This window comes from Phyllobates terribilis, unplaced genomic scaffold, assembly GCF_046119375.1.
Source record: "Phyllobates terribilis strain yellow unplaced genomic scaffold, ASM4611937v1 Scaffold_3__8_contigs__length_932513732, whole genome shotgun sequence".
NCBI lineage: Eukaryota > Metazoa > Chordata > Amphibia > Anura > Dendrobatidae > Phyllobates > Phyllobates terribilis.
The window spans coordinates 358,712,719-358,729,710 of record NW_027362763.1 but is presented as its reverse complement, the minus strand read 5'-3'; the positions used below and the strand labels follow the sequence as shown (position 1 = coordinate 358,729,710).

At 41.8% G+C, this 16,992-nt stretch overlaps 1 protein-coding gene across 1 annotated transcript in view; it reads right to left on the bottom strand.

The window, feature by feature from the left end:
- Positions 1 to 426: 426 nt before the first annotated feature.
- The window catches only part of LOC141258550 (5-hydroxytryptamine receptor 3A-like), a 30,145-nt gene continuing 13,579 nt past the window's right edge, over positions 427 to 16,992 (bottom strand). Inside the window, exons 5-9 of the mRNA XM_073673528.1 lie at positions 8,415 to 8,584; positions 6,360 to 6,520; positions 3,221 to 3,431; positions 2,563 to 2,844; positions 427 to 1,017 (exon numbers count right to left, since the gene is read on the bottom strand). Coding sequence (XP_073529629.1) covers positions 749 to 1,017; positions 2,563 to 2,844; positions 3,221 to 3,431; positions 6,360 to 6,520; positions 8,415 to 8,584 — 1,093 coding nt within the window. The 3' untranslated portion in view covers positions 427 to 748. The remainder of the gene's footprint in view (positions 1,018 to 2,562; positions 2,845 to 3,220; positions 3,432 to 6,359; positions 6,521 to 8,414; positions 8,585 to 16,992) is intronic.

Genomic DNA, 16,992 nt, shown 5'->3' with positions numbered 1-16,992 from the left:
GATATGGGCCCCCAACCTCACTGTATGAACAGTACTTGGCATAATTCACTTTATTCACTCTGTACAGAAAAAAGCACCATCTCATCATTCGTTAACCAAACTACTGTGTTTATTATTATATAGAGATATAGGTTAATTTGTGAACGAGGGTAGTGAAATATTTGCATGCAGGTGAAAAGTGGACCCTCCCCAAAGTCAATGTTACTGGTGGGCCTTTAGCACCCCAGTCCGACACTGCTTATGCCTAAGCTCTAACAGGCATGTAGTTGCTAACAGAGCAGCAGTTTCTCTTCCTGTTGACAGGGCGGGAATACTGGTGTTATGCTGATTGACAGCCAGCTTCCCCGATTAGGCAGCGGAGAGCGAGCTGTCAATCAACATGACACCAGTAGTCCCGCCCTGTCAACAGGAAGAGAAACTACTGCTCTGTTGACGTGACATCAGTGGAAGTCTGTGACCGTTAAAGTCCCGGATATCCCCTTTAACATAATCGATCCGATTCTCTAGCTTGATCGAATGTACGCTTGTGTGAGTGAGCTCTAAACCTGGGTCTATTATAGGTGGATTCACTAATAACCTATAAAATCCTTTTGATGATATGTGCTTTGTGTGCAATAATAACATCAATGATTACAATTAAATTTGATTTGCACAAATTCTGTATAGATGAAAGGTGAATAATTTCCTTAACAAGTAACTTTTTTTATTTTAGCTCAAGTAACCTCAATGCAATGTTACCATCATAAGTCTATATGTTATACCAAACGCACCACACACTAATGATTATAATGGCATATGATCCAATGAAAATCAAGTAGAGACGATACAACAATGAGTCCAGGATGTAGCCAATTTGAACCCACTCTTCTTCTTGTGCCCGCAGCTGCTTCCTGCTCTCCAGCATTTCTCTCACTAGACGCAGGTTTTGACTGATGAGGGCGAGTTGTCTCTCTGCACCAGGACACAAGGCCTCTGGGGGAAGTAGCTCCAGGGCTGACGGTACAAACTGCTTTTGTTCTAAGAGAATATACACATATATAACACATTATTTGTCATGAATACATAGTTTTATCTCTTTATTAATTAAGTAGATGTATGGAATTAAAGCAGGGATAAACAAACCTATAAATGTGTTATAATATGAATTATGGATGTAATTTTCCTATCAAATATGTATTCTAAAGTTACCCTCTTGTTTGCCGTGTCATCATTGGAGCTTTTTATTTGGTGGAGAATTGTTAATAAATGTTCTCTATATTGGTAGTGGGATTTCTTCTTGGTAGAACTTTTATAGTAAAAAATAAATGAACAAATTGTTTTATTGTCTCATTAACAACTATGGTGTATTTACTCCTGACAGGGTCAGAGATTAATTTGAAATACAAAACCTGGATGTTGAATATTTTTTTTTATTTAGTTATCCTTCAGGCACTACAAAGTTATAGATTTTTGTAATATACAGTACTTTATTACCATGTTTTGCTTTGTTCTCTCCCAAAAACTATGCTGCAGTGCTGTTTCACATTGACAGTTCATGCACCTTTAGAAGCTGCTTAGTCCTCATTCAGATGTCAGCGATTTTTTAACATGTACAAAAAAAAATAGTCTGGGTACCATTAGTGTCTTGGTTCCAAGTTCATCTGTGTTTGGCCAGTGATTGGTTTTTACTATTAGAGTTTCATAAGTAATTTTCACATATAGAAAAACAAATAAATATCAAAGCTTCTTCAATCAATTATAAGTTTAATCACGGACGCCACACAGAGTGCACACCAATGCGTGTGTTGTACATGAGTTACTTTGATACATAGACATGTATAGGTGAAAAATCATATCTGTGATGCTTCTAAAATACTGACATATCTCTGCGATTTTTTGCAGACACACAGTCCGCAAAAAACACAGACATGTGAACATCCCATACACTATAACAATCATTAGAAACAATGAGTTGGGGATTTCCTCTGTCTGAGTACCAAATTGGAGAGCAAAAAGGCATAGGATGGGAATTCCCTTACTCTAATTGTTTTTAAATAGAGAAGGTAACTTGGCCGAGCAACAGTTGAAAGCAGCTTCTAAAGGAGCATGAATTGGCCATGTGAAACAGTACTACAGCACAGTTTGTGGGAGAGAAAGAGGCAAAATATGGTAATGAAATTTTATTACAAAAATTCATGACTTTGCAATGCCTGGAGGATATCTAAATGATAAAAAAATTTTTTAGCTATTCTTTAAATCTCTGCTTCTTCTTAGCCATAAAGTGGATTTCTAACCAAAATGCAAAATTTTTCATACATATAATTAGATGTTCGGGCAGTAGCCACACTTTTGGTTGCTATCATATTTTACTTACCGTGTCAGCATTTCTGTGTTCAGGTGTGGCAGCCATTTTTGGAAAATTAACCAAAGGAATTACTGCCATATTGGTTGACATGTTTGAATTAATGTACCAAAAATGGATCGTAAAATGTGCTTGTTCTTGAACATGATAACACAATGATTGTAAAGCTATCATTCTGTCATATCAAGTGAAGGTTATGTTTCTGGAAACATGGATATTACCTGTGATGCCAACTTTGTCGTGAGAGGCGCTTGGTGGTGGCTGTGTTGATGCATTTTCACTGGTTGGAGGCACGGTAATGTGATTATTGGAGGATGTGCTGTCATGATTGACATTTGGATCACTGTAACATATCAGCTGGGCTAGAAAACACAGGACAAATTTTCGGACCCAGTAAGGCACCAATCCGCTCTGCAGAGTCCCTCTGTGTAGCACATGGGTGATTATTACCGTCTCCAATAAACTGAGCACAAGTAATGCAAGGCAAACAGAGAAGTAAATACCTGTAGATGGTAAAATAGATATACCATGGTGTAGATATCATATATGTATAAGTCAAGCAAAAATATAAGTATTGAAACATCAGTCAAATAGATACAAAGTACATAGAAACTTATAATTTAGATCATTATCCTTCCTCCTGATATCTTTGCTTAGATCAATATGCTTCCTCAGAAAACGAATGTCCCATGTGTGCTTACATAAGAGATAGGGAAATGGGACTGTGAGCTTCACAGAGGACTGGGATTAAAAGAGAATTGTAGAAACTGACTTTATTATGTAATAGCAGGTAAAGAAAAGCAGAAATGTAATACTTGTGGTGTCAAGCAATAATATGAATTGCCTACAAGTATATATACGAAATAGTAAGAGTCTTACCAATCAGAGGAGTCCCATTGGCTGTACTAGGGAGTAAGTCATTCATAATAAGTAGGAACACTGTGTATCCTAAGAGCAAGGTCATCTTGAAGGATGCACGGTCAGTGCTGTGTGGTGGAAGGAAGAAGCTCAGTATGTCAATCAGCATCAGGAAGGCACTAGGGATAATAAGATTCACCACATAGAGGACAGGACGACGTCTAATCACCACCTGCAAAACATAGAAGGGGGCAAAATTTGAGCTTGAGAGTTTTGTTGATATTTACAGGTCAACGTTTATAATTAAAAATATACATATCTTATTCCCCTGTAGCTTTTTTACATCCCATTTGTATCTCTTTTAGAAAACAGTCTGATGTAATCAGAGTAATGTTTTAATTATTGGAGTTTAGGGGGTGTAACAATGCTACTCACTTGGGAGCAGGATGAGATATCACAGGAACCGTTTCTATTTAAAAGTCCGGCTGGTTTATTTCACTCCACATAAACCGCAACACAGGAAAACTTAAATACAGCCCAAAGTGCAACATAAAGTAAAAAGTCCATTCTAAAGTACTGCAGGTTCACCCACTTCAGTTACAGTCCAGCTTCTTACTCCTTTAGCAATGACACACACTCCTGGAGGTCTGCAAGCCTCCACACACAGACAACGTGTGAGACAAACAGACCCCATATCACAATGTGAATCATATCCAGGGGTGGAGATATGGTGAACGGCCGTCCCACCTAGCTCTTCAGATGCTCACAATAAACCCGGCCCTGTCATGGCCGATTAACCCCTCTTAGTACTATGAGTACTAGAGCATTACTTCAGGTTTACATCACAGAGGAAAACCACCTCTGTGATACATATCTCCCATCCATTATGTGTCCGGCAGTCATCTTACAGGGGTTAAAGGTCAGGATTCACATCTGATATGTTCATTATGGGAAAACATGGGCAATCACTTTGGACTCCACTGCAACCTTCTTCCATGGTGATCAATGATAATTTATACTGTCCTGTCATCTAATGTGCAATTCATCTAGTTGTGCTGGTTGCCCAGATACTGCTATTTTTTTTAAATCAAATGTTTTTTTATTGATTTTTATAAAGATTTACACAGCATAAAAAATAAAAAAAGGAAAAAACAACAACCAGACAAACATTGGAGAAACACAGTTCTCCAACCCCCAACCTTAGGAAGCATTATTAAACATGAGTTATTTACACATCTTGGCTCTGCAAAACCAGCATAAATAGATGAACAAATATTTGAACATAGTAACAATAGTCAATCCAATTACATATAACTTGTGGAAGTACTAATAACATTTTAATTAATTTTCAAAGAAGTTTAATTTGAGGCATCATATAAACGTAACTCAAAGCAAGCCGAGGCGAAATCTCCTCAGTTCCCTAGATGTCAAACCAGATCCATCAATCCATAGACCCCATATCTTGTCAAATTTAGAGATAGCATCTCTTTTTAGGTATATGCCCTTTTCCAAATTTACTAGCCAGTTAACTTTATCAATAAATTCTGATATCATAGGCTCCTGTTCTGCTATCCCTTTTTGGGCTATCAATTTTCTTGCCATATATAACATACGTGCCGCCGCAATTTTGCCGTACTCATCAATAGTCAGATCTTCAACATATCCCAATATACATACTAATGGTGAAAGCTCTATGTCATCTGAATAAACCCTGTTAATCATTGCTACAACACTCTTTCAAAAGGACACCAAGTTAGGACAGTTCCACATAATATGAAGCATATCTGCTATGTTAGTTTTGCATCTAGGACAGTGGGGACTTGAACGAAATCCTATGTTAAATAAGAATTGAGGTGTCCTGTATACCTGGTGTATCACATATATATGGGATAGTCTATGGGATTCACTTAAAGACAGCTGTGGAACTCTTTCCAGTATATCTGACCAGTGATTTTCCTCTATGGGTCCCATTACTCTCCCATTTCTCTTTTGATCGCATCGGCTGGTTTGTCAATATAATGTTTTAGAGAATGTTATAAAGTAATGAGATCAGTCCACGAGAACTGTGTAGATTAGCTATTCTCTATATTATTGAGTTTCGGGGTACCCCTCCTTCCAAAACAATGCCTTTTGCCCGATATGCGTGCCTAAATTGTAAGTATTTATAGAATTCAGAGTTAGGTAACCCATATTCATTTTGCAGCTGTAAGAATTCCTTAATCACATCACCTATCAGCACTTGATTAAGTCTGTTTAAACCCTTGGCGCTCCAGGAGCCAAATCCCACCAGTTGGTATAGATTTGGAAGCCATGGAGTGTTCCATAATGAATTAAATTGTGAAACACCTCCTATTCCTTGTAATTTTTTCACCGTTCCCCAAAGTTCCAGATACTGCTATTTATTTGTGCAATTTATAAGATTGCAAATACACAATACTTCCAATTACTTGAATTATATTCAAATGAGGCTAAAGATTTATTTGCGCTGGATTCCCTGTCCAGCGCCATCTCCTCCTGTTTGACTGATGACTCCTTTGGCTGAAGTCACAGCATTGAGCCTGTCAGTCAAGCAGAAGGAAGCATGGCTGGGCTGGGAATAGCACTGGAGTGAAAGAGGCTTCAGATCTACAAATAGTTCTTCAGCCTTCTTTGCATATCAGTGTAAATGCTGATTTTTCAATAACAGAGGAATAGACTGGCCATGTAAAGGTATTGCTGGACTTGTGTTTGAAAAAGCTATGTGAACATATAATTAGTTTTGGATGGGCTGAAATCTTGCTGACAGATTTCTTTGACATCAGTAGAAAGGGAGAGAGGAGGTCAGAATTCCCATCACTATTTTGATATGTCATAAATGCATGAGATGGAAATAGCCCTTTAATATAGTTTTTGAATTTTGCTGACCAAACAAAATAATATTTAAGTTTTGGAAAATAGTTATGTATTTTTAAAAGGAGATAATCTGTTTGCACAGGCCGACATTTATAGAATATAACTATACAACAGGAAGCAAATATACAGTAGTATGACACAAGCAGCCACAGTGTTAAATTTAGCAGACAGGCTGGCTTTTTTGGAAGCCAGTAAACATTGGCATTTTTATATTTTAAGTACCCTTCCTTCTGTCTAAACAGTCATCTTGTTTAAAAAGCATGCTCACCCAGAATGTAATTATATCCCATTCATCAATGCCAAATTTCAGAATATCAGGGCCGCCTTCAATTCTAAGAAGCTCCCACTCTCCGCTTGTCTCCAAGTATTGTAGAGAGTTCTGAAGGATCTGTTCCACAGGAAGGGCCAAACCTAAGCGCACATCCCGTACTGCAAGATGAACAAAGAACACATTTGCATTGCATTACGAAGATGGCCGTGTAACTATCTCTCATGTACAGATAAGTAACGAGCCTGAATGTAAAAATTCAAGCACATGTCCGAGCTTCTACATCTGGATGTTTCCTATAATAAACATTATTAGAGATGGGCAAACCCAAAAGTTCTGGGTCTGTACCGAACACCTAGTGTTCGGGCACGGACCCCGAACACGGACTTCTTCAGAAAGTCCGTGTTACTGTTCGGATTCAGCAGCCCGAACACCAGTTGTTTCCCACACTGTCATCTGTGTTACAGCATGGGAAACAGGGGTTCTGATCGGCTGTAAGATTGTTACTGTTGGTCAGAGAACTGCGGGATCACGCTGTCAGATGTCAGCATGATCCCTCAGCTGTCACTGTGACTGTGACCCGGAGTAAAAAGCTTACCGCAGGTCACAGGCGTCAGCTGGTGAGAGACTACTACTCCCATCAACCTACGCCTGCTGTCACTCATAACAGCGAGAGCAGGCGCCGCTGATGGGAGTTGTCATCAGCCGGCGCCTGTGCTCAAAGTAAAAAAAAAAGTTAAAATAAATAAATACATATTGAAATAAAAATAAAAAATACAGTTATACTCACCTTAATGCCTAATCCCCAAACCCCATGTCACCTGTACATGAGAAAAATTAATAAACCACCATAATACTCACCTATCCACCGTAATCCACATAATCCATACTGTCCCACGACGATCACACTCTGCTGATGTGACTGTTCTACCCGGCAGCCGGTTACACACTGACTATAGAGCGTAATCGCTCCCGCAGTGTATAGCGCTGCCCTTAGAGTAGTCACATGACAGCAGGCTACACACTGACAAAGGCAGTATATAGCGCTGAGCTGCCGTGAGGGAGTTCACAGGAGATCATCAGCTGATGTGCTCCGGTGATCTCACTTACTGAACCGCCGTGTGAGAAATTTGTCATGCAGCAGCAGTGTGGTAAATGAGGTCACCGAGTTCATCAGCTGATGAACTCCTGTGAACTCTCTCACAGCAGCTCAGCGCTACACACTGCCTGTGTCAGTGTGTAGCCTGCTGTCATGTAGAGCAGTCGCATCAGTGACTACTGATGTGACTGCTCTACAACTGATCCAGATCGTCATGGACAATATGGATTGTTTCATCATGTCGGTCAGTTGAGGGATATGGTTGTTTTTCATTTTTGTTTTTTTACAGGTGACAATGGCTTCTGGGGTTAGGTGATAGGTAAGTATAAATTAGCTTTTTTGTTTCTTACAGGGGATAATGCCTTCAGGGATTAGGCATTAAGTGAATATAACTCTGTTTTATATTTGTAAATAAATGAGTCAAGCCATGTGTACTTTTATTTCAAATAAAGGAATATTTACATGCCGTGTCTTTATTTCCAAACTTTTACTATGGGGATAGTAACGGGGGCATCTTATAGATGCCTCTCCATTACTAACCTGGGCTTCATGTCAGCTTCCAATACAAGGCTGACATGAACCCCAACCCTATTACCCCACTTGCCACCACACCAGGGCAAGTGGGAAGAGAAAGGCTAAGGGCCAGATTTGGCGCATCTTATTGATGCGCCATTTCTAGGGCGGCTGAGGGTTGAAGTTATTAGCCTCGGAGGGGGCTAGTATCCATGGCTATTAATATTAGCCCACAGCTGTCTGGTTAGCCTTTGCTAATTAGATTTTATAGAGGGCCCTTACGTCAATTTTTTTTTTGCCTACATAATTTAATCATTTTTAGTCTTTTTTTAAACTTTGTGCTACATTTTTGTTTCTGCATGCATGTATTACCGGGGTCGTTTCTCGCTTTCATAGGTTTGCGCATTATGTATTATTTGAATATATGATCCTGTAATACAAACCTGTGTGCATGTATGAACCAAAGGTCAAAGAGCAGTTTTGAACATCAAATGGGAAGTTAAAGATGCCTAGGTTACATGAGCTGACCACACGAAGCATTCTGTCATATCGCACTCGTCCAGTGTGATTGACATATACAAAGGGAGTACGCTGTGACTTATCCTCATCTATGCTGCAGAAAAGGAAAAGTACATATCAACATAATATAAAACAATAGAGTTTTATTTACAATACATTTTTCCATAATTTTTCATTCTTCTCATTATCAGCCCTACTACATTTTCTTTACCCACTGCCTTGTAAGAACATTTTCATGTCTATTTACGATGTTCTTGTTTGTCAAATCCCCACATAGTTTTTTCAACTGGCTGATCTTTTTCCCAAGAATATTGCTTTACAAAACTGTAGACTCTATCCATCAAAGGTGTTTTGTCATCTTTGCCTTTTGTGTAAGCCGGGAGTCTTATAAGAACAAAGGGTTTTGCATAAAACATAGAAATGGTCTTTACTTCAGAACTTGGCTATATAGAAAGAACAGCCACAAGGGGACAATAACATAACATTTCTCCCGTTGAAATGCTCAGTCACTTCATGGTAAAATATACAAATACCCAAACTGCTAGTTATCAGTAGTGGTTCCTCTAGTATCTCTATACAATACTTCACACTGGCTTCAGGGGTACTGGGACTTTAAATCCTGCGGCGGCTCCTCATCACCTTCTCTTTACCAAGGATCTTTCTTGCTGCCCTTCAAAATGATGGCAATAAGCTTTCTAGACTATGTGGTGATGTTTCAGCTCATAGTGTGGATCTTTCTCAAGCTTGAGAAAGGTTCACACTATGAGATGAAACGTTGCCACAGGGGTCATTAAAGCCCTATAATTTGCACTATTTTTTGAATGCTGCTTCCAATTTTTGGTTCTACTATTCAGGTTAAGCTCATGGCTGGGAAGCTATGCACCCACTTTTGCTTTATATACACTGCTCAAAAAAATAAAGGGAACACTCAAATAACACATCCTAGATCTGAATGAATGAAATATTCTCATTGAATACTTTGTTCTGTACAAAGTTGAATGTGCTGACAACAAAATCACACAAAAATCATCAATGGAAATCAAATTTATTAACCAATAAAGGCCTGGATTTGGAGTCACCCCCAAAATTAAAGTGGAAAAACATACTACAGGCTGATCCAACTTTGATGTAATGTCCTTAAAACAAGGCAAAATGAGGTTCAGTATTGTGTGTGGCCTCCACATGCCTGTATGACCTCCCTACAACACCTGGGCATGCTCCTGATGAGGTTGCGGATGGTCTCCTGTGGGATCTCCTCCCAGACCTGGATTAAAGCATCCGCCAACTCCTGGACAGTCTGTGGTGCAACGTGACATTGGTGGATGGAGCGAGACATGATGTCCCAGATGTGCTCAATCGGATTCAGGTCTGGGGAACGGGCGGGCCAGTCCATGGCTTCAATGCCTTCATCTTACAGGAACTGCTGACACACTCCAGCCACATGAGGTCTGGCATTGTCCTGCATTAGTAGGAACCCAGGACCAACCGCACCAGCATATGATCTCGCAAGGGGTCTGGGGATCTCATCTCGGTAACTAATGGCAGTCAGGCTACCTCTGGCAAGTACATGGAGGGCTGTGCGGCCCTCCAAAGAAATGCCACCCCACACCATTACTGACCCACTGTCAAACCGGTCATGCTGAAGGATGTTGCAGGCAGCAGATCGCTCTCCATGGTGTCTCCAGACTCTGTCACGTCTGTCACATGTGCTCAGTGTGAACCTGCTTTCATCTGTGAAGAGCACAGGGCGCCAGTGGCAACTTTGCCAATCCTGGTGTTCAGTGGCAAATGCCAAGCGTCCTGCATGGTGTTGGGCTGTGAGCACAACCCCCATCTGTGGACGTCGGGCCCTCATACCACCCTCATGGAGTCGGTTTCTAACCGTTTGTGCAGACACATGCACATTTGTGGCCTGCTGGAGGTCATTTTGCAGGGCTCTGGCAGTGCTCCTCCTGTTCCTCCTTGCACAAATGCAGAGGTAGCGGTCCTGCTGCTGGGTTGTTGCCCTCCTACAGCCTCCTCCACGTCTCCTGGTGTACTGGCCTGTCTCCTGTTAGTGCCTCCAGCCTCTGGACACTACGCTGACAGACACAGCAAACCTTCTTGCCTACTTAGAATATAAGACATATTTTCAGTTGTTTCACACTTTTTTGTTAAGTATATAATTCCACATGTGTTAATTCATAGTTTTGATGCCTTCAGTGTGAATGTACAATTTTCATAGTCATGAAAATACAGAAAAATCCTTAAATGAGAAGGTGTGTCCAAACTTTTGGTCTATACTATATATAATATATACACACCATAACTGGTGCTGCTTTTTTTACTTTTTCAGCTTTCTAGACTAGACCTGCTTAATTCCAGTACTATAAACCACACACACTTGTGGCAGCATCACTTCAGAGACTCTGGCAATTCTCAGCAGCCTATCACGCAAATAGGTAGTCCCTCAAATAAAGTCTATTATAGTTTCACATTAGTGATGCAGTGCTTCTGGATGATTGTGCCCCTTTGTGGCATTGGACAAAACAATTCTGACTACTACCCATCGAGGCACCTGATGCCAAACTTCCCTGAGCACCAAGTGGGTTGAGGCCACTGTCCTATTTGTAAAGAAAACACCATATCTTACTATAAGGCACATGCCTGAAAAGAGCACAGTGCTTTAGAAATCAGGAAAATATTAAAATTTGAAAGTCCTCAGTGGTTGATGCATTTTAATGGCTAACTGAAAAGATGGTAAATAGCAAACTTTCGAGACTACTCCGGTCTCTTCATCAGGCATAGTATAACACAAAATCTAAAGAGTCACATATTTATACACAACCCACAACAGTTTTATTGTCCTCTGATTGAGGTCTGGTTCAAGGTTATTATGCCCCCAAATGATTTGAGGGGCATATTCCTTAATTGATGTACCATAATTTTATAGACAATCATCTTGGCTATCTCATACATAAATTTGACTTGCAACTATTTATCATATGATTAGTTATGCAGATTCTTGTCATGTCACTGTATTGTTACTGCTTTGCTCCTGGTGGTGAAAAAATCTTTTTCTTTCTGTATACTACAAAATACAACCTTTTCTCACATTCCCTAATAGCTCAGTGTGTGATTAGGTTGACTCCCAAGTGAAAGGTCACTGGTTCAAATCGAGGAGCATCGAGGAGATTTCCTAAGTAAAGAGAAACCGCATCAACCAGCTCATCGATAGCCATCTCTTGGCCAAGAAAATTGCCAAACTGCATCATGTGAGCACCATGACAGTTGGAAGAATAGAAAAATGAAGTCCGTCCATCAATTCAAAAGCTAAGAGGTGGACGTCTAGGCAAAATATCGGAGTCAACAAGTCGGCTCATCACAAGGTCTATCAGTTCTGGCACGACAAACCCGGCAATAGAGGTGGCTTGTATGGTTCGTAATAGTGAGATCACAGACGCCCATGCAAGCACATTTGTGACACATGTTACACAAGCCTCGTCTGCAAAAAAAAAGTATGAAAAGTGAACAGTAGAAGATTGGAAATGTTTGATTTGTAGCAATGAGATGAAAGTCAATAGAGTAGGCTCTGATTGTTGCAAATGGGTCTGGAAGAAGCAAGGGAAAAATGGGCTAATGGATCGAGAAATTGAAGGAACTGTCAAGTTTAGTGGAGGAAGCTTGATGATATGGGATTGTTTCACAGCCAAAGGTGTTGGATACTTGACCAGGATAGATGGTGGTCTAAATTCTGATCTATATGTGAGTATCCCACTAGACGAGTTACTTTGTATACTCGAGTACTATGGGTATGAAAAGGATGACATAGTGTTCCAGCAGGACAATGACCCAAAGCATATGACGCGCCCCCTGGGCCGTGTGTGTGGGGGAATACCCGGAGCCTGGTCTCCGTGTGATGCTGGGGGTTGTAGTCTCCGTGGCGGCGACCCGGTCCGTGCCCAGGGCGGTCAAACCAAATGGCAGTCTATTTATGGTGTTTTTTATTATTTATAAATTGTCCGACTACGCCACCCGTGGATTGCGGTCAGGATGAACCGCCGCTGCAGGGCAGACCGCTGAGTCTGGTGTTGTGGGTGCAGCAGAGTGTAGTACAACTCACCACGGGAGGAGTGTAGCCTCAGGGCAGTGTATGCGGAGGATGGGGGTGATGGTGCAGGAGTAGCAGTGACGACACAGAGTCAGTGATACAGTCCAGGGTCTTTACTCACAGTTCTTATTATCCAGACCACTTCTACAGGTAACGGCTGCCCACGTCGCACTGTGCTCACCAGGTGAGGGGCTCGGCCGACTCCCAGGTATCTCCGGAGTGTTTCACAGGACCCCCTTTATGTGTCCTTCCTCTGGCCTGTTGTACCCCACCAGTGACCACGCTTCTGTCCAGCTGCCTCGGGCCTTGGCGGGCAAACGTGCATTCCGTTTCCCTGGACCCTATATGGTGCCTACCTAGCGGGTGTAGCGAGGGGCTGCGCCACTTAAAATGTCGCAGCCTCCGGTTTCTAGCTGAGGGTAATTCCCCGCCTCCACTAGTTTCGGGGACCGGTCTCCCCCCTTGGCCTGACCCCTCTACGCAGGTAGATACGGGCGTATGGTGGCTACTCGCCGGTCCACACCCCTGGGGTCCCTTCTGTTAGAACCTTGCTGTTAGGTTTTTTTTCCTTTGCTGGTCACATGACCTTGTTGGCCTATTTAATCCTGCTCCGCCCTTCTGGCTTTGCTGGACTTCATTGTATATCTACTTTCTAGCTAGCCTGTGCTCTGTATCTAACTCTGTTAGTTTGCTTGGTCTACGGACCTCTATGTTCTATCTATTTTGTTTGTTCGTCTGTCTGCTACTATTTCTGTTAGGAGGTGTCCCATATTCCTCCCAGTCCTTAGTACTTGTAGGGATTCCCTCCTCACATCTATAGGTCTCCGTACAGACTAGATTAGGACTTTAGCAGGTCTGATCGCAGGATCAGGTTCCCTGTTACATCGTAGGGATTCAGCTGAGTCTTATAGTAGGGACAGATCTCCTCTCTTTCCTTAGCTTTGGTAGCAGAACATAACAGTAAGTCCAGCCTGCAAATTCTCTAAGGAAAGATTTTTTTTTTTTTTTTTTTTGTTCCATCATGGTGTCGGTTCAGGATTTGGCTAAACACCTGCAGGGACTCTCTCTGGAAGTGGCCGAGCTCCGTCAGCACGTGAGTAACTGTCCTGGAGCATATTTCTTGGAGCCTAAGGTATGTTTGCCGGATTTATTTTTTGGTGAACATCGAGAATTTTTTTCATTTAAAAATGCTTGCTTATTGTATTTTCGTTTGAGACCCAAGTCCTCTGGGGATGAATCCCAGCGCGTAGGGTTCATAATGTCACTTTTGCGCAAAGAGCCTCAGGAGTGGGCCTTTTCTTTGCAACCTAGTGATACATGCTTCAGATCAGTGGATAGTTTTTTTTCTGCTTTAGGACTATTATATGATGATCCTGACCGTGTGGCATCAGCTGAGACTGAGTTGAGACGTTTAAAACAAGGATCAGGTAATGTCGAAAAATATTGTACTCATTTTCGTCGTTGGTCCACTCAAACAGGGTGGAACGATTCTGCTCTGAAAAGTCTATTTCTTGCTGGGCTCAGTGAAAGGGTTAAAGACCTGCTAATTGCTTATCCTACACCTGAGGATTTGCAACAGGCTATGCAATTAGCTATACGGGTGGATAGAAGACTGCGTGCTAGGGTTAATGAGAGCAAATCCTCTGCTATGTCAGTTTCTGGTTATGATAATGTGTGTACTAACAGTGGTGAACCGATGGAGATTGGATCGGTGGCACCTCGCTCTCAAGAAAAAGACCGTCGTTTTTCAGAAGGCTTGTGTTTCTATTGCGGAAAATCTGGTCATTTGATTAAAGGCTGTGAGCTTCGTATGAAGAAAGAAAAAAAAATGGTCAGTCACGCCCGTATTGCCTGTTTAAATTCCAAGGGTATATTTTTAGCTGCTTCCACGATTGCTCAGGAAAAATTAATGGAATTTCGGGTGTTTGTTGATTGCGGGTCTACACTGAATGTAATTGATGGGGGATTCGTGGAAAAACTCAATTTAAAACCTGAACCTTTATCATCCCCCATTGCTGTGGTTTCTGTGGATGGCTCCCCTTTGAAGAATATTACTCTCAAGGTCAGTGAATTTCCTCTCACTATTAATGGTGTTCACCATGAGAAATTGGATTTGGTAGTGTTGAATAACTTGCCTTCTCCAGTAATATTGGGTTTGCCCTGGTTAAAATTTCACAATCCTGTACTGGATTGGTCTACCAGTGAAATTAAATCCTGGAGCCATAAATGTTATGACAAGTGTTGTAACGGGCGTATTGCAGCTTTGGATAGGGGAGAATTGCCTGTTCCTATTCAGGATTTTTGGAGAGTTTTTTCTGAGAAGGAATCGCAGGTTTTGCCTCCCCATAGAGACTATGATTGTTCTATTGAATTTGTCCCTGGAGCGACTCTTCCTAAAAGTCGTTTATTTAACCTTACCATTCCTGAGAGGAAGGCTTTGGAGGAATACATACAGACAAGTTTGGCCGCCGGTCACATTAGGCCCTCTAAGTCTCCTGTGGCGGTTGGATTTTTTTTTGTAAAAAAAAAGGACGGCGGTTTACGTCCTTGTCTGGATTTTCGTGAGATTAACAAAATTACGGTACGCAATCCTTACCCACTGCCATTGATTCCTGATCTGTTTAACCAGTTATTGGGGGCCAAGTGGTTCTCTAAAATTGACCTTAAGGGAGCATACAATCTGTTGCGCATGAAGGAGGGTGATGAATGGAAGACTGCTTTTAACACTCCTGTGGGTCATTTTGAGAATCTGGTTATGCCTTTTGGTCTTACTAATGCTCCTGCATTTTTTCAGAATCTGATTAATGACATCCTTAGACCTTTGATCGGTAAAAATGTGGTTGTGTATTTGGATGACATTTTGATTTATTCGCCAGATCTGGAGTCTCATTGGCGGAGCGTGCGTGAGGTATTACAGTTATTAATGGACAATTCGCTTTTTGCTAAGCTGGAGAAATGTGAGTTCGCTGTACAGAGAATTAGTTTTTTGGGCTACATTATCTCCAGCAAAGGTTTTGAGATGGATCCGGTTAAGGTTCAGGCTGTGCAGGAATGGCCTAGGCCTATTGGTTTGAAATCGATACAGAGGTTTTTGGGTTTCGCCAATTACTACAGAAAATTCATAAAAAATTTTTCTAGTATTGTCAAACCTCTGACTGATCTCACCAGGAAAGGTGCTGATGCGGTTCAGTGGTCTTCTGAGGCCATTGAAGCTTTTGTGTATCTCAAGGAGAGGTTCACCTCTGCTCCCATCCTTATGCAGCCTGATGTTACTAGGCCGTTTTTGGTTGAGGTTGATGCTTCCTCTGTGGGGGTTGGCGCAGTATTGTCTCAGGATAACGGGGATGGATTACATCCCTGTGCCTTTTTTTTCAAAAAAATTTTCGGAGACTGAACTGAATTACGATATTGGTAATCGGGAATTATTGGCTATTAAACTCGCATTTGAACACTGGCGCCACTTCTTGGAAGGTGCGGAATTTCCCGTTCAGGTTCTTACGGATCATAAAAATCTGATATATCTTGATGCTGCCAAGCGCCTGAATGCCCGTCAGGCTAGGTGGGCACTGTTTTTCTCGCGGTTTAATTTCTCCGTTACTTACATCCCTGGTACTAAGAATGTTAAGGCGGATGCCTTGTCTCGCAGTTTTTCTCCCATAGTCGGTGCTGAGAAAGAGGAAAACATTTTACAAGAAGGTGTTGTGATAGCTGCTTTAGACTCCGTTTTGGAAGATGAGATTCTTAAAGCTCAGGAGAATGCCCCATCTAACACTCCTCATGGGAGGTTGTTTGTGCCTGGGACCTTTAGGAGAGATTTGTTTGTTGAGTGTCACGAATCTCGGTTGGCAGGTCATCCCGGAATCTCTGAGACCAAGAGACTGGTGGGTCGCAGTTTTTGGTGGCCTGGATGGCAGAAGGAAGTCATTAAGTGGGTGCGCCAATGTACTATATGTGCTAGATCTAAGTCCTCACATACTCCTGCTGCGGGGTTGCTTTGTCCTTTGGAGGTCCCCAGTGCTCCTTGGACACATTTGGCTATGGACTTTATAACTGACCTTCCCTCCTCTGAGGGTTTTACTGTCATCTGGGTGGTCGTGGACCGTTTTAGCAAGATGTGTCACTTGGTTCCCTTCGTCAAACTGCCCTGCGCTAAAACTCTCGCTAAGGCCTTTGTCAAGGAAATTGTCAGACTTCATGGCGTTCCTACTGACATTGTTTCTGATAGGGGTCCTCAGTTCGTGGCTCGTTTTTGGCGTGCCTTTTGTGACAGGTTGGGAATTCATTTGTCGTTTTCGTCCGGATATCATCCTGAATCTAATGGCCAGACAGAAAGGAAAAACCAGGATGTTGAGCAGTTCTTGCGTTGTTTTGTGGCAGACAATCAAGAGGGGTGGTCTGAGTTTCTGCCACTT